Source organism: Athene cunicularia (assembly GCF_003259725.1).
Source record: "Athene cunicularia isolate RWA chromosome 9 unlocalized genomic scaffold, athCun1 chr9_part1, whole genome shotgun sequence".
Lineage (NCBI taxonomy): Eukaryota > Metazoa > Chordata > Aves > Strigiformes > Strigidae > Athene > Athene cunicularia.
The window spans coordinates 10,982,104-11,005,418 of NW_020799110.1; the positions used below are offsets into that span (position 1 = coordinate 10,982,104).

At 46.3% G+C, this 23,315-nt stretch overlaps 1 protein-coding gene across 1 annotated transcript; it reads left to right on the forward strand.

Moving 5' to 3' along the window:
• The first annotated feature begins 564 nt into the window (after positions 1-564).
• Positions 565-19,516, forward strand: EIF4E2 (eukaryotic translation initiation factor 4E family member 2). Its single transcript, XM_026854951.1, has 6 exons — positions 565-697; positions 2,009-2,143; positions 4,599-4,703; positions 7,619-7,771; positions 7,860-7,996; positions 19,034-19,516. Exons 3-6 carry the CDS (start codon positions 4,629-4,631, stop codon positions 19,071-19,073), a joined length of 405 nt encoding a protein of 134 aa, XP_026710752.1. The 5' UTR covers positions 565-697; positions 2,009-2,143; positions 4,599-4,628; the 3' UTR covers positions 19,074-19,516.
• The last annotated feature ends 3,799 nt before the right edge of the window (positions 19,517-23,315 follow it).

Here is a 23,315-nt window from a genome sequence, read left to right on the forward strand (position 1 = left end):
GGGGTGGCCGTCCGGCGGCACCAGGCTCTGCTGGTGGCGGGGTACCCCTCACCGTGCACGGCCGCGGGGCGGGCGGGCCGGCCGGGGAGTCGGGAGCCGCCTTCTGGCCCCGCTTCTCGCTCACCTTTCCCGGCCCTTCTCAGGGAATGGGGCCGGCGGAGAGCGCTGTGGGGCGCAGGGCGCTGGTGTGGGGCTGCTGGCCCGAGGGGCTGCGTCCGGGGACCCGGGTGGGAGGGGGAGAGGCGGCAGAGTGAAGGCTTTCAGCGTTTGCCCCCGGGCAGTAAGGGATCTTGGCGGTAGTTGGGGTTTTCTATGGCAGATCTGTGTCTAGTACGAGCTGCTTGAGTTTGTTCTAAAAAGGCATTTGGTTCACTTCTGCTTAAAAGTGTGTGGTGAAGATGCCTGTGATGGGCTCTGGGCGTGCAAAGCAGTAGTAGTAGTTCTTACTGCGTGGGTTGTCAAGCGTAGGTGTACAAACGCTGATGGCCCTTGTACCACGGGGGAGCTTTGAAGCAGAGACTACTGGAACTTCTCAGCTGCGAGATGCAAGACTCACTTCCTTTGTTCTTTTTTCTTTATCAGATTGAAAGATGATGATAGTGGAGACCATGACCAGAATGAGGAGAATAACACACAGAAAGACAGTGAGAAGGAAAAGAATGATCGAGAGAAACCACAGAGTACTACCAAGAGGAAGGTATGGTGGTAGCATCTGCATTCCACCGCTAGGGCATGATGTGGGAGTGCTAGAGGGTCAGTCCTCAATCCAAGGATAAGGAAAATATGTGTTGGTGGGTCGTGGTTGCTTAGTGCGCTGTCACTTGTTGTAATGAAGGCCAAAGGGCTACCTTAGCATGTGGATAATTTGATGTAGCTTTTTGAGGTATATAAACGGAGGGATGAATGCTCCCTTTACAAATGCAGCTAGTACTCTGCCAGGTTTTTGAATAGAAATGAGAAATAAAGCTTTATTTTCCCCAGAAATTTTGTTTGGAAGAGGATGTGGAGGAAGGACTGATTGACAGGGAAGTAGTGGCTTGCAGTTGCTTTACCAGGCTGTGTTTGTGTGCTGTTGGAATAACTGTTCAGAAGGGTCTTGTATATGTAGTGTAGCCTAGCTAAGAAGACATCCATCCTGTTTGTGGGTTTTTTGTTTTTTTTTTTTTTATCCTGCGCTTAGGAAAACTATTCTCTCTAAAGGAATGCAATCCTTAAAAACTTCCCATAGACAAGAGGAGAGTAGAGATTTAAGCCCTAGTAACTCTTGTAACAATATCAAGTGATACAAGATAAGGGCTTTTGGGTTTAGGTTTTTTTCCTATCAGTTTTGACTCTTGGGTAGTGAATTCTTGTTAGCCTCTTTTATGCTCATTAGAAGTCTTTTTAATCAGAAATGGGTGTTTTGGAAATTGAAAAATGATTACTGCCCACTGCTAGCTATGCGTTCTGCCAAAGCTGACATAACGAGTTCTAAGACTAATCCTCCCGGAGTGTTAGGGTGTTGGTTGCTTAAGGGAGTTGGTGACACCAAACGTTTATAATTGCTTTTGAATCATGGTTTAGTATAAATGGGTTTAGTTTTTCCCAGGGAAGGAGAATGTCTTTTTATTTAATTTGAAAAAATTAAAATTCTTTTATTCTGCTTTTAGATTTTTTCCTTTGAGAGGGGCACAGTTAAGGACTAAAGGAAAATTTAGTAATACTGCCTCTAATAGTTGTGAGGATTGCCTTTTTTGTGACACTTTCCTGAGCTTAAGTTGTTATTTCCACAGCCATCCCTGCACTGCAAATTTCTAATATGCTTTGAAATAGTCAACTGCTGTTAGCCTAATTGTCCATTTCAGACAATTAACAGTTTAAAACAATTTTTCTGTAAAAATGAGGATCAGTTGTTTGTTTTATAGTCTGTGAGGGCAGGAATGTGAACTTCTGATGCTGTGAATGTAATTTTCCCCATTCCCCTTCTAGAAGAGTGTATGAGGGGTAAACAAGCTTTTCTGTTCTGCAGGCTGTTGTCCCAGGGCCAGCTGAGCACCCCTTGCAGTATAATTACACCTTCTGGTACTCCAGACGAACACCTGGGAGGCCTACCAGCTCACAGAGTTACGAACAGAACATCAAACAGATTGGCACCTTTGCCTCCGTGAGTATACCCCTGTTGTGCTTGTGTCACTTGGGCACAGCGTGGTCATGTAGCTGCCTTACTGCCTGTGTGCTAGGTGTATGCACGTGCAGGCTGTGCTCTTGTCAGGAACAGAGGAGAGTGGGTGAATTGCCATGGCTTACGTATGAGTTCTTGAATTACCTACAGCAGGTGACATGTCTTAAGCAGTTCTCCTGTGCTAGACTTCTGTGCCTGCAGTAATGGTGGTAAATGGAGTAACAATAGAAAATTAAAATAACTCACATGCAGCTTAAATCTGCTAGCTGGAGCAGAACTTGACAGGTAAGCAAGAGAAGAAAGCAACAGCTTTTCTGGCTGCAATGTAGGTGTGAAACAAAGACTGTACAGTCACCCCCCCGCACTTCCCCCTGCCTCTATTTCCACCACAAAGACTGTGTTTGGAACAAGCATCTGGTGTGCTATATCTACAAACAGCTGGTGGGCCGTTGTCTGTCTGGCAGTGATGACTGAAGTGCAGTTTGGTGTTGCAGTGAAATTCATTAAAAGGCAAACTGCCCTCCCTTTCCTTTGTGCTTGTTTATTTCTGGACTAAATCGAGCATATGCTGGAAAGGTAGTGTTGGGTTGTTGCATGGTACTGGCAGTGTAAAGCCATCATGAAGATCCCAAGATACGTGAGCAAAACTTGTCTCCATTGTAGAGGCACCACATACAATACTGTTCTCAAGTCTAGGAAGTCTGTTGGCTGCTTTTTCTTTTTCTTTTCCTTTTTTTTTTTTCTTTTAAATCTAGTATTTTTCCAGATTTTCCAGGTTCCCCTGCAAACCTTAATTTTGCTCACCAGTAAATCTTCTGTAATGTCAAAATTTGTAAAATTATACCTTTATCCCTTCTGGAGGCTGCAAAAATATGCCTGTCCAAGCAGCTGGGTTGTGTTACTGCATCCCTGCTGGGTAAGAGTAGGCAGAATAGCTCTAAGCCTATCGCTGTGGGTAGTTACTGCTCCTATTCCCCTGTGTGAGCAAGTTTTTTTAGTTCAGTGAATGAAAAATGTTGCTACTGCTTGATGATCTGGCAATAACTTTTTAGTCCGTTAAATCAGTGTAGACTTAGCGTTGTTTTAGCTCCTTAGGGCGGAAACTTCACGTTCTTTTGTCTGCTCTTTGCTGCAAGGTGTTTGTGGGTGCTATTGTAGGTTGGAAGTGCTAGAGTAGAGTTAGGATGGAGAGAGATTGGCAACAGATCTGATATTGTGTTTGATTCCAAATTCTGTCTGAGGAGGAGGAAGAACAAGCTTCAGAAAGAATTGTCTGAGCCTAAATCTGAGTGCGAATTTATTCTTTGCTTTTCAGTAGGAAGTTGTAAAGCTTTTAAATGCTAACCACTAGAGGGCATATTCACTCGGTGTAAGAATGTAATTTCTACACTGCATTTGGATGTGTGACAAAAATAGATTGCTTCTGACCCCACCTCAGTCACGGTTCATAATTTTATTGGCTATAAAAGCAAATTCCTGCTTGGATGGCAGAGGTCAGGGATTGGAGCAGAATTCCAAGTGCTGACCAAGTCATTAAGATCTCTGTCAAAGTACTTGGGATGGTGTCTGACCCTTCCAGCTTCACTACTGATCTGCTTAATAGCTATCGTCTTGCTGAGTAGGGTCCTCTTAAAATATGGAAATTAGTATAATCTCTTCCAGTGCCTTGTTTTGTTTTAAAGATCCAGCCTCTCTAAAATCCTTTCTTATCCAGAGAATCTGAAAGGATAAATGTGTTATTTTTAAGAATTAGAAAAGATAATTAATTCCCTTGCCTTCTGGTTGGGTTGTCTGAAGTAGACACAAGGGTGCCAGAATGGAAACTGGTCAAAGTGAAGTGGTCCAAGTGTACCATGGCAGATTGTAAAAGGAAGTAAGAGTTATTTAAATAAAAGCTCTGAATGGTGCCTTAAGATCTTAAACCAGTGCCAGAATGTGTCATTTGTCTTAAAACCTGGATATAGTAAAATTAAATACAAAAAATGTCTCATTTGGAGGCTCCTGCAGTCTACAGGATTGCAGAGAGCAGCAGTTAATGCAGGGCTAATGTGTATAGTGTAGAGAGCTGTAGCTGATGCACTTGACACACATACACTGATTGCAAGTCTGGGCAGTAGGATTGACAAGATATGTTTGGAACTGTCCTCCAGAGCAGCAGCTATCTTAGCCCAGATTTCTTCAGACAAACACCAGGTGACTTTGGAGGCACCTTTTGAATATTCCAAGCAGTCATGGAGCCAGTCAGAAACAGTCATCCAAGCTATGATCCTACCACTGCTGTCTGGGTATCATAATCAACACCCTTGTGTCAAGAAATTAGAGCAGAAGAGGAGAAAGTGGCTCTGGCCAGCTGGTGTAGAAAGGGAAGCTTGTTTCTGCAGGAATCTTGGCTGTGAACAGTTTGAGCAGCCCCATTGTGTGGTTCGTGTCATTGCAGGTGGAGCAGTTCTGGCGGTTTTACAGTCACATGGTACGTCCTGGGGACCTGACAGGCCATAGTGACTTCCATCTTTTCAAAGAGGGGATCAAACCCATGTGGGAGGTGAGTTGGAGCTCTCATTTCTACCTTGCTATTTTCCCAGAGTATTCTGGAGGGAAATTTCCACAGTGGACCCTTGTCATTAAATGGCACTCCAGGCTTCTCTTGGGTGCAGTCCTTTCTTCTGGGTTTCCTGTAAACTTGTCCTCAGAATGCTGTCCCATGTAACCTGTGATCTGCTGGCAGAGGGGAGGGAAGATGCAGGGAACTACCAGCTGCGTTCCCCCAAAGGTTGCAGAGCTGCCCTTACCCATGGGTCAGGAGGATCTCTGGCCAGTGTTGCCTGGAGCCCAAGAAGGAGGGAACCTCAACTAAGCTCTGTGCCTCCTAACAGGGACACTTGCCCTTTATTATAGCTTTGTCCAGTGACAGCAGTGTGGGGATTTTCTCTAGAAGGGCCGGACCTCTGTAAGTGGAATTTGGCAAAGCTTGTAAGAAACCAACCCTCGTTTTTCAGACAAGGAAGGAAGAGGTGCAGATGGTTAAAAGCCTACAGCTGTATGCAAAGCTGAAGATGGAAAGAATACTTAGCCCTTCATTTGATTTTTTTCTTCCAGGGCACTTAGTTTGCTTCTGTTCATTCCTGTCCAAATTTGTTAAAAAAGAAAAAAAAAAAATTGCCCAGCAAATCATTCTTCCAGTTCCCAGCCTGCTTCCAGCAATGACCAATACTATTCGCAATATGAGGATTTTATGCGTTGCTCTGAAGTACCTAATTATGCTGCTTGGTCCCAAGAAATTTATATGTGACCCTAGTTGGCAGTTATTTTAAGCAAGGTATTTTACAGCCAGTTACAGCAAATACAATTTATATAAAACGTTTAACCCTCTTTGGACTCATCATGAGCTGTCTGCTCTGATAACGTGTCAACCAGAGAGTCCACAAGTTAATGACACCAGAATTTTTATAAAGCATTCCCTGTAGCCATTTTAAGATGGAGGTGGAGAGATTCTTTGGTTTTTTACCTCTGGCCCCACTCCCTTCTTGTATTTATAGAAGAGGACCTGGATCTTGCTTCTGGCCTTCCCTTTGCTGCTTGCTTTTTAGGGCTTTGTTTATGCTCCTTTCTCTTACAGGCTAATCCTTACTTACTGTCATTCTTGTAGGCACATGTATGTGTTTATGTAGCTCTGATCTTTTTCTGGATCCATCTGTGCCTTTTCTGGGTAAAGTCAGAAGCACTAAGCATAATGTTCCCTGGTGGTTTACTGGGCTGCAGATCATTATTATTCTGGTAAAGGGAAATCAAATGCTTGACTGAACTGAAACTTGTTTAACCTGAAAGCAAGCTAACAATAACCATAAAACACACAATACAGCATCTGCCTCCCAATCACTGTTCTATTTCTAGCCTTTAACCTGCTTAAACCACCTTTGAAATATTTTGAGCAATACCATTTTCTCTTTTGACAATTAGTCATTGTGGAACGTTTGAGGAGTTAATCCAAACTCCCTGCTTAAAGACTGAAGCCTAGACAGCTTAATTCTTCGAGTGTGATGTTCACAATTTAGAAAACAAGACACTTAATCTGAAAGTAGTTTGCATCTCATGGGAGTATGTGACATTCCTAGAGCTTGTGTTGATCTGGATTCTTCGCCATGCATGTGGCTGCTGTCATGCTTTGACGTTTGTCCGGAGCTGATGCTTTCCCCTTTCAGTACAGGCTTTAGCACATACCTGAAAACTAGGAGGCTGGTGAATGCTGCTGTTACGCTGGCACTTCTGTATTTGCTCAGGATTGCTCCGTTAGCACTTGCTGTCTCTGAGAGCACACAAATGTTTCGTTTTGTCTGACCCCTAGAGAAGCTTTAAGGCTAAAATAAAGTTAACTTTGTTTCATTAAGAAGGGTTAGGCTGCCTTGTCTAGCAATTTTGAGGTGTGTCCTAGCTTGGCAGAGGGGATGGCTGATGATTTGGCTGGGGATGTCCTGTGTTGTGCAGTCCCCTCCAAGTTATCCTTTGCTCTTCTCTGTTTCTGTCCTAGACCCGTCTTCCCTTTCCCTTCCTAACTACCACCTCTTTGACTTGTTCCTACCTCTCTCATTCTGACTTTGAATGGAATTTGTTCCCCTCTCACCTTGTAAGATTTCACAGCTACAGTGTTGTACAAGAGAGTGCCAGAGCGTTCTGCACAGAGGAGGAGCTGCTGTTTGACACAGGTGTGGGTTCTGTAAAGTAGGGGAGTCTGTAGCAGTTTTAAGTTTCAGGTGCAACGTGGAATCACAGTATTGAGGTGATGGACTGGGTGCTTCACATAAATTTTTTTTTCTTTACTCTCTCCCCTCATTTTTGGTTATTTTCCTGGGTCACCACAGTCTGGAACAAACATTCAGCTGTATGGTGTGTGATGATGTCAGTGATTCCCAGAGAATGGGCTATGTTAACACAACTTGTGAGCCCATTCGTGGAAATGTGGAAGGAAAGTGTTTATCAACTTTTCACTTGTTTTTAAATACCACTTTGTAAAATTTTTCCTTGCATTCCATGTTCTGTGGTGAGGGATTTTTCCTGTTTTACAATCAGAATTAAGTATACAGGGGATTAGACAAAAGGGGAATCAGTCTCAGCTTTAGGACTAGTTTTAGGGTCCTTGCCTCTAGTTCTGTGTGTAGACTGGTAGGCTGGTGTTGGGCTCTAGTGTTTTGATCCCACTAGCAAAGACTAATTCTTCAGTGCATAAAACTTTGTCTGGAATGCTGAGAGTCATTGTTTCAAATACTTTGTATTCAAAGTAAGTAGTATACCTCTGTCTCTGCTTGTACTGGGGAGAAGCAACATGTTCTTGCTTGAAAATACCTCCATTCTGTCCATTGCCCCACCCAATCAATATCTGCTCCTGTCTGTGGCTCTGCTATCTTGTGGGAAGCAGAAAAATAGCTGAAAGAAAACAAATCGATTTCTTGCCCCTTTTCCTAGGATGATGCCAACAAAAATGGTGGTAAATGGATTATCCGTCTGCGAAAGGGCTTAGCATCACGATGCTGGGAGAATCTCATTTTGGCAATGTTGGGAGAACAGTTTATGGTAGGGGAAGAAATCTGTGGGGCAGTTGTCTCTGTCCGATTCCAGGTAAGCATTTTGGAGAACTGGCATGTACTTCCATTTGGCAGGGCTACAAAAAGTACCATCTGCTTACCCCTCGCATGCTATTCTGTAGGAGGATATTATCTCGATATGGAACAAGACAGCAAGCGACCAGGCCACAACAGCCCGGATACGCGATACGTTACGAAGAGTGCTCAACCTACCTCCCAACACCATCATGGAATATAAAACACACACCGATAGCATCAAGTACGTGTGGTGGCAGGGGGAGGGCCTGCTGCTGGTTGCATGCGTGCTTGAGCAGTTTAATGCAGATAGCAAGAATTGAAAGAAGTGCTCATGTGCATTAGGGCTGTTCACTGCAAAGAGTAATACAAACAGCAGCATTTGTTGCCAGTGCGCTTTGAAAGCCAAATATCTGTGTCATTATCATGCTGTTAGGGACGTTTGGTTCTAATAGTAAAACCTATGTTTTTTTTAAGTGTATATATAGTCCAGGGCTTTTTCAGTAATCCACCCAGCCTGTCACCTGGGAGATGAGCAGCCCAGTGTGGGACTGTGTCTTGATGTATTCAAAGACAAGATTGCAGTGTGGGGGGGGATGGACAAGATCATTTGAATAAATAGAGATTCTGGAGAATAAAGTGCGGAAGCTAAGGGGGATTTATAGTGCCATTAGACTTATAAATGGTCTTGGAAAAGTGCTGTGTGAATTTACAGTGCTGTACAAATGATTTCTAATCATAATAAACGTCGTATATTAAGTCTTCCAGGCCCTGGTGACAGAGGCTCTTTAACAAGAGTAGAAGATCATGGTACACAGAGAGGACAGCTGTATTTTTAAATAAACCTATTATAGCTTACCATACCAGACCATTCAGGGTGACTTTTATTTCCTACAGAATGACAAAAAATCGCACGTATAGGTATTAGTTAGAGGTGAATAATGTAATTTTTTCTTAAGTCTATTATAAACCAATACAATGTTTAGGTCCTATTGGTTAAAAAGGTGTAACTGGAAAAAGTGAAACAAATTACTAAGACACTGATAGAGCAGTGAGCTTTTTAATCTAACCTGTAGTCAGGGTGGAAGTACCTTTCATGACTTCCTTTCATTATGCTAGCTTGTCCTTTCCACATACTCACCCTGTCATCAGTGTGCTGTCAAACAGTTTGGTGAGATCAGTCCTGTTTTTAGCAGACAGCTAGCTTTGAGTTGTGGCCAATTTTGAGTGTGGGTCACTAGCAATAATACAGAGGTCTCATTTAAATTGCCTATAGGCATCTTGTGTTTCACATGGGAAAGAGAAGGGGAGGAGAAATTATTATTAAACTGAATCTTTTCCAGGCAGTTTTGGTTTCTGAAAGTTCCCTCTTCTGTTGCTGAAATCTCGTATTCATGATTTTGCCCGTAACATTTCTCATGCACTTTTTGCCGGGAGAGGGCACTATCGACTCTCTGTCCATGTTATGAGATAGCAGAGCACTCATGTGGACACATAACAGGGTATTTCACTCCTGTTCAGCAGTAGCAGATTGCAGACTGTGGTGATGCGGCTTTATGGTGGGAGGAGGGAGGTGTTTGACTTGTCTCTGTAGGGAAAACTGTGTACTGAGCCAACTGTCCTAAGCTGCAGTGGTGGTTCAGGTAGCAAGTTTAGAATGGAAATGATGTGGCCTTTGCCTTACACGCTATCATCACCAGCACCTCCTAGCACAGAGAATGCTGCTGTGGCAATGTTTGTAACTGTCCTTGCTCTGACAGATGTCATTCCTTGAGTGATGGTGCATACAATATTGTGGTCTTATTTTCCTGCAACAGCGTAAATGCTGTGTTTGCTGCCCTCTCTTCCTGCATAGCATCAAAGTTTCATTTTGTGCTACTGATGTGCAAAATGAGCTGGTCCAAGAATAACAGGTGTTTGAGGAATCAAGTTTAGTAGCTCAGATTACAGCTGGGAACAATTCTTAAATAGGGGTGGGCTGGCTTGTCTCCTGCTTATTTGTCTGTGAGTAGGAGGGATAGTCAGAAATTGGTTTGGTGGTGTCCTAGTGAGGTAGATCTAAGCAATTAACCTTCCACCATGTAGGGGATCATGAGAACCCTTTTTTTCCATTGCCTGGCTTGAGCTGCATCAGTCTGATTGCAGTGTTGGCCAACATCTCCTAATGGCACTGGTGTAAATTCAGAGCAGAGCTGCTTGTCAGTGGAGTTCCTGTGTAGTGATGTGTGGGTCGACTTCTTGTGCCTTTCTCGCATGGTACCAGCAGGCAGCAAGCGGCAGCAGCTGTAGAGAGGTGATGGTGCCTGTTTCATTGACAGAGAAGAGCAGGACAGCCCCAGCTTTCATTCTGACTCTGCTTGGCTATGCTTCATATCATTAAGGTTCTCTCACTAATGAAGAATCTCTTGTGTAACTAGTTCTATCCTCCATAAAGTCTGGCTCCTTCTCCTCACCCATCTATCAAGCCCTGTTGAAATACTGTCTGTCATGAATAAACTCCACTTATGCTGTGCATGTACCATGTGATTTATGACTCGGGAGGGCTTTCTAGCCAGCACTCTATATTCACACTCTGGCTGTGTTTTATGAAAGGCTCTAATGGAAGAGCCATGCTGTAGGCTTTGTCAGGGCTGCCTTTCTAGGGGGGCTTGTGGCATTTTTCATTTGTATGGGCTGCATCTCTCCACTAGAGCTTTGCTCATGTGCAGGGTTTGATTGGCATTGATTGTACTTCAGGGAAGGGAGCACGCTTAGCAAGAAAAGAACAGGCGTTTCTCAAAACCTTGACTTTTAGGTAGTGAATTGACCTGGATTAGCTTTTAACACACTGTAAATGAACGCTTCTGTAGAAATTGCTAGCATGCCCCTCACTGTGGGACCTCAGCCCTGTGTTTCAGGTTTTATATATTCCTTTTGTGATGATGCATTTCATATTAACTCATTTTAGACACCATTTTTCATGAGTTGTCAGTAAGTCTGCAGCCCCCTTTGTTTCAGAAAGCGGTGGTGCTGCCAAGCTGCATTTGAAAAGTATCTGTTGCTTCACAGCTATTCCAAGGAGCTATTCTGCATTCTGTCCTTTCTGCTCTCAGTGATGGGGCTTGTGCATTTAGCTAGATAAGCAGATCTTTCATTGCAATTTTCCTGTGTTTGTCCTTTCTCTTGCTTGTGATATTGACAAGCTGCCTAAATCCTAGTGAGTGGAAGGGTCAGCCTAGTCTGTATTAATTTCCAATCTTGCTAGAAGAGCTAGAACAATCTCTTGGACTCTACTTAATTCCATGGGATTTATAGTATCTTAGATGTTACACTGCTGAGCACCTGAAAAGAACATATGTCACATTTTGTGGACTACCTTGTTTCAGTAGCTGGAGAGGCTTCTCTTTGTTCCCTCGGAGGTGGACTGAGAGGTGCACTTGGATGTAGTGAACCACTTAATAGGGTCTGTTCATCAGTGCTGTTAACCTTGGAGGTGACGCAGTTCAGCAGTGACAGTGGGTTGTGGACAGTGGCAGTCTCTGTGGTTTGGAATTAAGGGGGGGGGGGGGAAAAAAGAGAGACCTCTTAAAAGACCTCTTACTGCCTCCTTTTTTTGAAAGCAGAATATTGCTGTCCACGTCCTGGTCATGTCTCAGTGAAACCACTGAAAATATTCAGGCATCTGTAGCAAGTGAACTGCAGTTGGGAAGAGGGGTGGAGGGGAAGTAATCGCTGTAAAGTTTGATTCTTGAGCATTGCAGCATGAAATGCTTGGCTGTCTTGCACACACCTTTGCCCTGCCTGGGGTTATCAGCCTTTTTTTTTCTGCACCTATCACTGTGTGATCAGTGACCATCTCCTTTGTTGAAAGCTCTCACCTGCAGTACCACCCAGAAATCCCAGGTAAATTCAACAACATTGCTTCGTATGCCAGGAGAGACCAGACCTGTGGCCATACAGCAGGCTGTCACTGAGCGGCCTGGTCTGGAAATATTTTGGTTGCTGTGTGACTTTATGGATCATCCTGTCAGCTCTAAAGCAAGGCTGTTTTTTCTGAAAACAAAGCTTCAGTTATTTGTAAGTGCCTGCTGCAGTGAGAGCTGAGCAGGGTATAAAACTATCCTTTCCTTTCAAAGTCACCACTGATAACTAATGGGATGACTCAAGTAAATGAGAATAGTTGATCTTAATAGCGCTGGCACTGGGTTCATTTTGCTGCAGGCAGTTGAAGGAAATGGCCTCAGACTGTATTTTAGTTAGGAAACAAGCAGATACCCTATGGAGGGAATAAGGGTATGTGCTGTAAGAGAACTGCAGGGGCAAGGTTCTTGGGACAAAAAAATGAGAAATGACCAAAAAAGTGAGGAATGACAAAGAGAAATCCTCATGGAAGTGGCAGGTGTTGAGCAAGAAAATCAATGCTTATGAGACAGTAAGCTGGCAGTGGGGTGCTTGTGGGAAGTCTCCCTTGTTGTTGCATCAGAGTTCAGCTAATTCTGTAACACTGTTATGTTTTTATAGCACTAGTTTCCATTTGTTTGCTAATCTCCAAGATTTTAGGAGAACCCTTCAATACTGCTGGCCTAGTTGTGTCATCTTTATCTTTGACTGTATCTTAAATGGTGTGGGCAGGGTTAACCTTGTCTAAAGTTTGATGGTTTGCAAATGGGACCCATACACGCTGTCTGATGCCTGTCGATGGAAAGCAGGTTGCCTTCGGTTTTGCCAGCTCTAGAGAGCTGCGTTGTTTCACCCTCATTCCTTCAAGTCTGAGAGCAGGAATAAAAGCTAGAGGAGAGTGAAGAGGTTCCAGATCTAATAGCTGTCCTCTTCTCCTGAGTCTCTGCAATGCTGGCTTAATTCATTTATCACTCCATTCTCCAATTCCGGTAATATTTCCAGGTGCTGCAAATAGAAGAGCACTTCCGTAGACCTGGGCTTTGAAATGATAGATTCATTGATTCATTCTCCATCACCGTAGTATGCGTTATTCAGAAGTGTCTGTGACTTTGTAAAAGGCTTCCTTATCTTGGTGGCCTGTCTCTTACCAAAGAAGTGACTATAACTTATTTATTTCATGTTTCTTTTCAAGGAGGTCAGTTCAAATGTGTTCCTTTCAAAGTCACAATGACTTCCCTATTTGCCTTTGGTACAGATACTGCCAGATAGGTGAAAGAATTATTTCAGACTAAGAGAATATCCTAGATTTTTTAAAAGCTATTAGTTTTCAGGCCTGTCACAAAGTTCTTGACTGGCTTTGAACAAATCCCAAACACTCTGATAGAAGATGGGGAGCACCCAGAAAGAGGCTGTGCTGCTCTGGACACCATACCTGCAGAGCGTAGTGAGTAATCAGTGTGCTGGGAGATTGCACACAGGGTGGTGGAAGGGACAGACCTTGGTGACTGTTGTGAGGGCAGCACCCACTGTAGGCTGCTCTCTGTCTCCTTTTTTAGCTGGGGAAGGAAATGGTAAGGAGGCAGGGCTGCACAGAGAAATACTGAAGGGGAACTGCTAGGACTTAAAGATTGAGGGTGGCTGAAGGAAACAGCTAGTGCTGCTTGCACAATGGTGATTTGGAAAGTCCCTTGAAACAGCTGTGACTTCTCTTCCTCTTTTTGCTGGAGTTTCTGGTAGTGGCTTCTTTTTGGTTTGTTTTTTTTTTTTTCCTCCAACTTGGTAGGGATAAAAGGAGCCCTGCCTGGATCCTGACTCTGGGCAGTGGGGGAGAAGGTGGGAAGTTTCAACAGTTGTGGGTCCAGAATGAGTGTGGAAGAACAGCTCTGGCTGACTTTATTTAGAGTGCTAATGTTTCCATTTCCCATCTGTTCAGTGGGAATAATCTAAGTGTTGGGGATCAATTCACTGAGTATCTGATCGCTGCGCAGACAGTATAGCAATAAGGTACTAAAAATGTCTATACATAAAAATAACCTCTTAGACTCTCTGGCACTGTGCCTTTGGCACGTCACAGGTCATAAAGATTCTGCCAGACAAAATTAACTGGCAGCCTTGTTCGGTATGAAATGGAGAGCCGTTTGCTCTGGTAGCATAGTTTAGGTACATTAGGGCAGACACATCCTGGTAGATTTTTTCAGTCAAGTCAGCAGATAGTTGGAGTCATTAGTACTATGATATGTATAAGGGTCTTGGCTTAAAAATTCTTGGCTAGAAGAGCTTTTTCTCTGTCTGTGAGAAGGACTTGGCAACTGAAGGACCGTGTGCATGATGTTATCGGGATGTTGGAATGGGGGACTCCTTGGTTTGAAGGGGGTAATAAATTATTGATTGTGTTGACAGATAATCTGCTTTTGTGTCACTTCTGCAGAGAACAGAAGTTATGAGTTTGGGGAGAACTGTGGGAGAGGGAAGAGAGAAGATGTGGTAATGGGCAATGGAAATAGAGTAGAAATACAAGGCTTGGGAAGTTGGAGGGAGGACATGAAGGTAGAGATTTTTTGACAGGGCTAGAGACATGCATAGCTTTCTAACCTGCAGCAGCCAAGAGGGCTTCAGATCCAGTTTGTCTTCCCCCTAACTTTCTCCTGAAGGGAGGCAGTTGTGCCCACGGTGTCTAGTACATTTGCTGACTGGGTGACGTGGGCAGTTTTCCTTTCTCTGGAAGATTTCTTGACCTTGTGACTTTGAAGAGTGCTGTGTCTGGGGAGACTTGGGGAGGAAAGTTCCCATTTAGGGTCTTCTGTGCCACTGCCTTGCTTAGAATGAGCCACTTGTAGGTTTCTCTCCTCCAAGCAGCATACTGCTGTACCTCAAGCTGAATTGCACATCTGACCTGCAGCACAGCTGTGTTCTGACAGCATCCTGTTCACCGACAGCATCCTGTTCACCTACAGCACCCCGTGCTATATTTCTCCCTCATGTTTCCCTTGGCTTCAAGGGCTCATGTCTCAGGGTCAGCTAGAGGTACCATGTAGCTTTGGGACTCCCATGGATTGCTGTTCCTCACTTGTCCATCCTAGTCAAGATCAGGAAGATTTTGAGCTACCGTGGATGGAGGAAGACTGAGGAGAAAATGTAGCCAGCCGTAGATAAGGACTCTCTTAGACCACCTGATCACCTTGGTAGTTTACTGGAGCCTGTGCCTTGTGGGGGCTATGGAGATTTAATTGATTCTTGGAAGCTTTGCTAAAGCAGTTTTAAGCTGGGAAAAACTGGAGTGTTCTTCCATTCACAAGGCTTGTACTGGTGGTGCTGAAGTCAGTGATCTTCAGGATTTCACCTGAAGCACTTTCAAAAGAGGGATTTGCTGTCCTGTGGTCTGGGAAGGCAGTGTCTTCATTTCCAAGCTGTACACCACAGTGACAAGCTTTTTGCTTGTACCCTCTTTGCTGGGTTCCAGCAAGAATGCCTGTATGTGGTGTACAGTCTTGCAGAGCGCACATGACGGGTATCTTATTTATTTGGGCTATGACTTTACTGGGAAAGAGCATGTGACACCAGAGCTGCTTCTGCAGATGCTGACTGGGAACTTGACTCTGTGAGGCTCAGGTAAGAGCCAGGCTGGTGGTCTGGTTTTGACACGGATGCTGACTAATACAGGGTTTCCATTTTTGGACTCTCCCGTTGTGTTGCAGTGGCCTGATGAGGCAATGCAGAAAACAAGATGTGAGGTAGCTGCTAAATACCAACAGCAAAATCTGCAGGGTGGTCTGGGTTTATGACTGAGCTGGGTTCCCTTTAAGGTCCCTCCAGCTCCATGGGACTCTCTGGGTTCAGTAAATGGCTTGGCATGTGCTCTAGGCACCAGCACTGTTTTGTTGGGCATGGAGAACTGTGAGGTTCTTAAATGTGTCTGATCCCAGAAGATAATAGTCATGCTCACATTAACCTCGGCATCTTTTCCCTGAGAGGGCTTTCAGTATGCTGCCTTTGTAAAACAGACAGCAATTTTTCAGTCTGCTAGCTTCGTCCGTCAGTAGCATTCTCCACCAGGGAATGCAGCGTTAGGCCTGTCCCTTTAACTTGTCTGAAAACATTTTCATTTCAAATAGCTGTAATGTTTTTACTGGGTTGCCATTGACAGTGCAGGTTTACAATAGGAAATGAGACTTTCTAATAACAATTAGATTCTGCCACCTGATCGAAGAATTTTGTAATAATGCCATGTGACATTAAAAGAAGCCCCTTTTGGGGGGATTACTACATACACAGGTTTGTGGTGAATCATGAGGCCAGTAACTGGCTGAGTGTAACCAGCCAAGGAACATGATAATCCTCCAGAAAGACGTAACATCGGCTATTTTATTAGCAATAGGAAATGGATATTCCATTTGTGACTGGGAAGGTCATACCTGTCTCTGGGTATTAATGTAGCTGTATCACCAGCAGCCAGTGGGAACGCTTCATGTCTGTGCAGAACGTTAAAGCTGCCTTGCGCTGTCAGATGTTTGGCTGGGTTTTAAGGATGCTTCTATCCACTAGGGCTATCAGAGAATATTGCCTTGCTCTCTGAAGACAAGTGCCTTTCAAACGCCATTGAATGTTTCTGCTCTCGTTAAAAGTTAAGAAGCCTTTGATCTGAAGTGCTGTTTTTTTTGGGTTTTGTTTCATTTTTTTTTTTTTCCCTCTGGCTTGCCAGGGCCTGGGAGGAGTTTCATGGCCTGGTGAACAGCAGTGGCCGCTGATCGAACGCTCCCCCTCCCTCTGTCACACCCAGGGTAGGGCCTCATCTTTCTTCCTATGTGACTTCATGGCATACCTCTCAGCTTCCAGCTCCCTTCCCATGGCCTGGCATGTTCTCTTGCCTTATGGGCCTGGTGGTGGACCCATTCTGCTATTGGCTCTTTCCCAAAGGTCAAAATGATTTATTTTTTTTTTTTTTTTTTTTTTTTTTTTGACCAAAAACACCAACATTCACCAATTCACCATGGTCTCTATTCACACAGCAATTTCTGTGGTGATGCTGTGTGTTATTTTGCTAATGGGTCCTTAGCACTTGTGCAAGGCACTTGTATCCCAGACCTGGTCCCAGGAGGCTGAGAGGTATGTCTTTGGCTTGGGTCTGTTGCCTAGGGTTGACTGTAAGCAGATATGGAGTGGTAAATGAATGCTAAGCACATCCATGTGATGGACACTGAGAGAGGAGCCTGGAGCTTGGCATATGTGCCTTTGCTCTTGACAGTGGGCTGGAGCGGAATAAATTAGTCTGTCAATAAGAGCTTGTTCAGGAAGGACACACAGTCGCTACTGTATTTAGAAATAATAATGCTGTGGCTAATGAGATGAAACCACCTGCTACTTCTGGTAGTGACAACTGACCATATGCAGAGAAAACAGCCAAGGTGAGCGCAGGGCTGTTGTGAGCCTTGCAGCTCAGATTGTTTTTCCCCTCTAGTGCCCACTTCCCTGATGGCAGGCCCTTTCCTTAAGGAGGGCTAGCAGAAGGCCTGGTGGTGAGAGTTGTGTTTGGTTGTAGCCGAGTGAGATTGCTGCATTGATGAGTGCCAAGCAGAGGAACCCACTGGAAGGAAGCGTTACGTTGCCCATTTCCCACCCCATGGTGGTATGTAGCTGCTCCAACACAGCTGAGCTCTGTGGGGCTGCTGGGGATCCCAAAACCTCCCTCCACAGCTTTGGGCAAGCAGTGTTCTCATAGCTTGCTCTGAAGTCATGGGTGAAAATAATATCTATCTTTCCTCACAGATCTGGCTTTTTGTGAGGATCAATGGTTATAAAATGTTACACGGGCACTGGGTAGTGTTGTTATTGTTTGATGACATTCAAGTGACCTTCCAGAAGAGGAGACCAGCTCACTTCATGAAATACCAGTCTTAGAAGGGAGTAAATGTACCAAGTGTATAGGAAAACAGTGACAGAGTTGATTTAGCTCTCAGGTATTGGGTTACCTATGCTGAGCAGGGAGAGTAGTGATGAGCAGAGGGCCTGGGGCACCCCGATACAGGCAAAAGGCGAGGAAATGTAGGAACTTGTGAGAGAAAGAGCTAACCAAAGTGTGCTGTCCTCCTGAGGTAGATTGCACAGGTGAAAGTACAGTATGGAGTAGAAAACCAAACCACTGTTGCAAATTAACCAGAATCCAGTTAATGAATCCTGAATCATGTTCCCCAAATGGCAGCACAGCCTACTTCGCTGGCAAGTGCAAAGGTGAACCCTAGTCTTCTGCAGATGGCCTCCAGCATGGTTTTTGCTGTCATGTCATAGCAGAGTAACTTGTTTAACTCTTTACAGAGTGTTTTTTACAGCCTTCTGCTCCTCCAGCTCTCCAGCCCGCCTCCTGGAGGTATTCCAGCATGCAATGTGCTGTGATGTTACAGCTACCGTGCAGCTCTTGGCAGCACACAGTGCTAGCTCAGGATTTTAAGCAGGATTTTACAGTCATGCAGAGCACCTTGTTTCTGAAGCTGCTGCCTTTGCTCTTCAACACAGCTCTGCTGATTTGGTGTGATATATGCTTGGGCATCCTTAGGTGTTTGGTTTGGGCAACTTACTGCCCTGTTGCTGTTATGGGCAGAGCTGCCAAACCTATCCTCTCAAAATAATTGCAATCTTATTTATTTCCATTAGAGTTTAAAAAGCACACCACCTTTCTATTAATGTGTAAATATGCTTTGCCTCTTGCTGCTGCTCACAGGCTAGCAGTAAGCATTAACACAGGTTTCTGTAACCTGCCCCATCTTCAGTTACTGCCATGTGCTGCAAGACTATATAAATGAAGGTTGTGGACCAGCAGTTCGTTCTTGGTCAGTAGCCCCTGCAACTCACGTGCCTGTGCTCGTGTGAGTAAAAGCTGCTGAAGAAACTCTTCTGTTTAAACTTGAGGGAAACATCCTCTTCAGATTAGATATTATGTTAAGGTAGGAGAGACCAGAGAGCTAATTGTTGACAGCATGACAAAAGGAGCCTAAATACAAGGGACTTAGGCAGGAGGATTTTGGACTGACAGTATGTTTGTGCTCCAGGCAAGATCCCTGAGGACAAAAGTTTGGGAAGAAAGAGATCTTGCAAGTTGTTTAAACACCAGAATCCTTTCAGGGAGGCTTCCAGGGTCTGTCATATGCTTTGCTCACAGGAGGTGACACTTTTCTTCCCGATGAATGGGGATAAACCGGGATCTTCCTGTGTTCCAAGTGTTCTGGAGCAGCAGGTTGACTTATGTGAAAAGTCTCTCATTAGAAAGCAGATCTGCTTGGGAGGTTTAACGAGCAGTGATTTGATTGATGTACTGGGATGGCAACACTGGTAGCCATGGTGGGTGGAATGGGGGGTGCTGTGATCTGAAGGAACGCACACCTTTAACCTCTTTCTTCCCTCTGTTTTCCAGGGATAATTCAAGCTTTCGAAACACAAAAATCACATTGTGAGAACAAGAGTTGGCACTAAGCTCCTCTCTCCATGTCGAAAGCACTGAGAGGTTCCACCAGTGCCCTCCGAACTCTGAAGGGACTCATGGGCCACTCTCTCACACTCCTCCTTGGAGGAAGGATCCATCTGAAGCCTTCCAGCAGCGGTGACAATGAGGCTGATTTTGTCATACACAAACTTTTTTTTAGCAGTGGGGTGGGAGGCCAACCTTTCAATTAGCAGCGTGCCCTTGGGGCCGCATCTTGCAGCACTTTCCTCTCTTTCTCTACATGGTATGCAGGATCTCTGGGATTCTGCCTCAACGTCAGAGCCTTTTGCTGAGGGATACCAGTATTATAAATATCTCTGCAGCTGGGAGGAGCTTCCCAGTTGAGAGTCAGCCCTATGGTTTTCAAATGCCCCCTTTCAGCTCTGCCAATAAATTATTGGGTCTCTTTGTTTCTTTCAGTCTCTCTTTTTTTGGCTCTGTCTAAAAATCGGTGGGATGGTATTTCTCTGGGCTGTGATAAGGCCCCAGACCTGCTTCTGCCAGCTCCATAAAGCATCTTCCCCTGAGATGTCCACCTACGTGAAGCAGCAAAGCATCCCAAGTGCCATTGGTGGCCAAACTTTGCTGTGTTTGTGACATTATATGGGCAGAGGAGTTAAAGATGTAACATCTTGCTTAAGAAATGATCTGCTTTCTTTGTCTTTGCCCCTTCTTTGTACTCCCTGGTTAGCAGTGCCTTGCACCCAGCCCTGGTTGTTGGGGAGAGGGATGGAAGCTTCCTTCAAACTAGGACAGAGAGGTGTTTGTTGTCATTTAGTTGCCTTGACTCTGGCTGTGTTGGTGGAGAGCCAGCAGTGCTGCCCTGCACTGGATCCGAGGAAAGGCTGAATCCAGGGCCATTCATGCTTCTGGGGTGCACTGAGGGTTGCAAGTCTCTGGTGATCTGGGAAACTGGACCCCAGTGGGTATAGCAGAAGAGGGTGATGGTCCAGGCTGCTGCTTGTAGCTGCATGAAAGCTGTGGCCAGAAGAGGGACTGCAAGTGAGCCCTTGTCTTCTGTTCTCCGGGGTGAGGCTACACTGATAGGTTGTTGCCTGGAAAGCTGGCGTGGCTGCAATTCAGATGCCACAGAAAACAATAAGAGCTAATTATTTCCTCTGATTCTGCTTGACTGCAACGCTAATTGTACTCATTAACAGCTCCAGCCTTTTCCTCTTTTCCTTAGGGAATCGCACAATTGCCTCTCGTTTTTAATAGAGCCTTTGCATTGGGCCTGGGAGGGGAGGCTGTGGCCAGAGATGGGGCACGTCTCCTGCCTGCCGTGCTCTGCGCAGTCCCCCAGGAGAAGGGGCTGCTTGGGCCGATTTGGTGGTGACCGCAGAGCTAGCGGCACATGTCTGGGGCAATTAGCGGCCTTGGGGACTGGCAGGACCTTCAGCCTCATGACTTCAATTGTAAATTCCTCCTGTTATTACTGAAGTCTAGACTGAAAGCAGCCAGGACTGACAGAAAAAAACGTTTAAAATATTCAATCTTCTGAAGGGTTTGTTTTCTGCATTGAAGGTGTCAGTCCTAGGCTGTCTCTGGAAACATTCAGCGCGCTGACAGCGGTGACTAACTGCTCCCAGTGGTCAGGCAGTTTGTGCCTGCTGGCACCTGGCTGGGCAGGGAGGACAGTTCCCCGGGCTGTGATGGCATCCCTCTATGTTTCTCAAGACCCCATGGTCCTATTCCTGCTCTTGCCACTTGTTTGTCACAGCTCTCAACCAAATGCTCTTTTCCAGACACAGTTGGTTTTCCCTGCTGCGATCAGGTACTACTGTGGCTGCTACTTAAAATTCCTTTTAAATACAAGTCTCCCCTGCTGCTCTCCGGTATTTGTTAGGGGGGATTTAGTTGTAATTACATTTTGGCAATCTAAGCAAAAATAGCCTTGCAAGGCAAGGCTGAAATACTAGCTGCAGGCTCCTTTTATTCACAGCGCATTTAGCTTCTTGCAGATGACATCACTTAGGGCTTTAGTCCTGTTGTTGTGCCCAGCTGTGCATCACGTCCACCTCTGCTATTTCATGTACTCGCCCACATCTCGCCTCTGATGCCCCACGTCTAAGCTGGTGCTGATGAGTGCAGGCTTGCTATTAAATCTGAAAATGCTGCAGTCCTGCTGTGTTCGCCCTTAAATATGCTTTGCGAGTGAGCTGTGGAAGAGCCCTTCCCTGGGAGGCTGTTCCTCTCCTCCCGCTGCCGCCGTGGTTGAGACTTGGAGGAACTCGGCATTTGTTCCTCTTGCTCAGCCTTGAAGGGAGTGAGCTGGCTGGGGTGTGGAGTTTGTCCTCTTTAAGGCTACAACTTTTCCTGTGGTCAGAAGAAAAGCAGTGCTCGGCCAGTGCCAAACACCAGGTTTGGTACCTCCTAACACTTGGAGAGGGATGAAGCCAGACTGGTTCTTGAGCAGGGCTTTTGGGTTGTGATCTACTGTGTCCTGCTAATAAGAGTGGTGAAAAAATAGCCATGGGTTGTTTGGGAGGGGAAGAAGCCTCTGTCATGCTCTAGAAAAAGGTTTCAGATCCTCTTCATTCAGGAAGCAAGCCTGGAGCTGTGAGAGCCCCAAATCTGTGGAGTCGTGACCTTCCTTGCTCTCCCTATCCTGAAGGCTTTGTCCACCTTTAAACTTCTTCAGATCCCTGCACAGTGGTCTCTGGGCAAACTGGCAGGGCTTTGAACCCCTTTCCCAAGGGGATGCTGGGCTGTGGTGGGCTCATGGGCCCTGAGTGTCTCTGGCTACTGCTGGTCAAGTGGGGGCTGATGACTGGGCTGGGGCGCTCAGGGGGTGGTGTTGGGGGTGTGCTGGGTGTCTCTGAGCTGGAGCCGAGGAGGAAACCTGCTTCCCAGCCCACAGAAGAAAGGAGACCCCAGTTTTGGAGGGGAGCAGTTGAGGGGTGCTTGGAGGATGATGATGCCCTGTCTTAGTGCTGCTTGATGGGGTGAGGGGCTGATGTTGGGCTGGGGGTGCTCCCCCTCTCTCACCGCACTTCCCCCAGTACCCTGCTAGCTCTGGGTAGGCTGACCTGCGAGGTGTTTTCTGCAAGATCCTGCAGGTCTTGTGGCATCCTGGCTACTGCTTTTGGTTTTGTCCTTGTCTCTGGTGTGGTGATAAACCCCAGGGACCTCCGGAGGGCAGGTGAAACTGCTGCCTGGGGATGTGGTCTCAGTTGCATGCCCCTGGCAGGCTGGAAGAGCTCATCCCTTTCCAGCTGTGCTGGATGGACATGCTGGGCACTGAGCTCACCTGGAAGAAGCAGCAGCTCTGCACAGTGGGCAGAAGTGGGTGACAGTACCTGACCCTGTTCAGAGCCTCCCTGCCCTCTCCCAAAGGAAAGGCCAGACAAAGGCAGACTGGAGCTTGTTAATTCTGCACTTTCTTGGGGAGGGAGAGCCCAGGAGCTGGGGCCATGCCTGTTGCTATGGTATGGACAGCTTACGGCAGCTCCTGGCTCTCACAGGACTGGAGACACTTGGCCAGGGCAGCTTGTCCCTTCAGCCACTGTGGCACTGGGTAGAGGATGTGGCTGTGGGGGGGCAGGAGTGCTGCGCAGGGCTGTCACTCACCAGCAGGAAGGCTGTGCCCAGCAGCACAGTGCCCCTGGACCTCACCCGGATCATGGCCACGGGGCTGCCCCCATGGAAGATGACCCAGGCAAAGGGACAGGACACAGGACCCAGGCAGGGCGCTGTGTGCTTGGTGGGCTCCTCTGGGCACCCCCAGCCCTGCCTGCTTCAGGGTGCCAGCCTGGAGTGCCAGATCCACCTGGTCTCAGCACTATGGACATCATGCACCTCCCAGAGATGGGGCAAGAAAAGCCACCTTGTAGAGAGTATGGGCAGGCTGGCACAGGTGAGGGTGGCTCTGGGCCACGACCAGTGCCCTCACCTCTGTCAGGCAGCGCCAGGAGCCAGTTGCGGGCAGTAACCAGCTGTTTATTCCCAGCAGCAGCAGAGGCAGCCGGTGCTGGGACAGTGAGACTGATGGAGACACAGCATGTCCTGGACCCGGGTGCAGGTGGCGTGAGCTGGACCACAGAGAAGCAGACGCTGCACGCCACTGCTCCCGGGCTGACCTCCCGCATGTCCCCCGCCAGCAGGGACAAAGCCGTGGGGGCCCCAGAGGTCAGTGAGGGGCACAGGGGAATGCGGTGTAGCTGGGATGGGGGGAAGGGGCCATGTTTGACAGAAATGATCCAGTGGGGTGAGG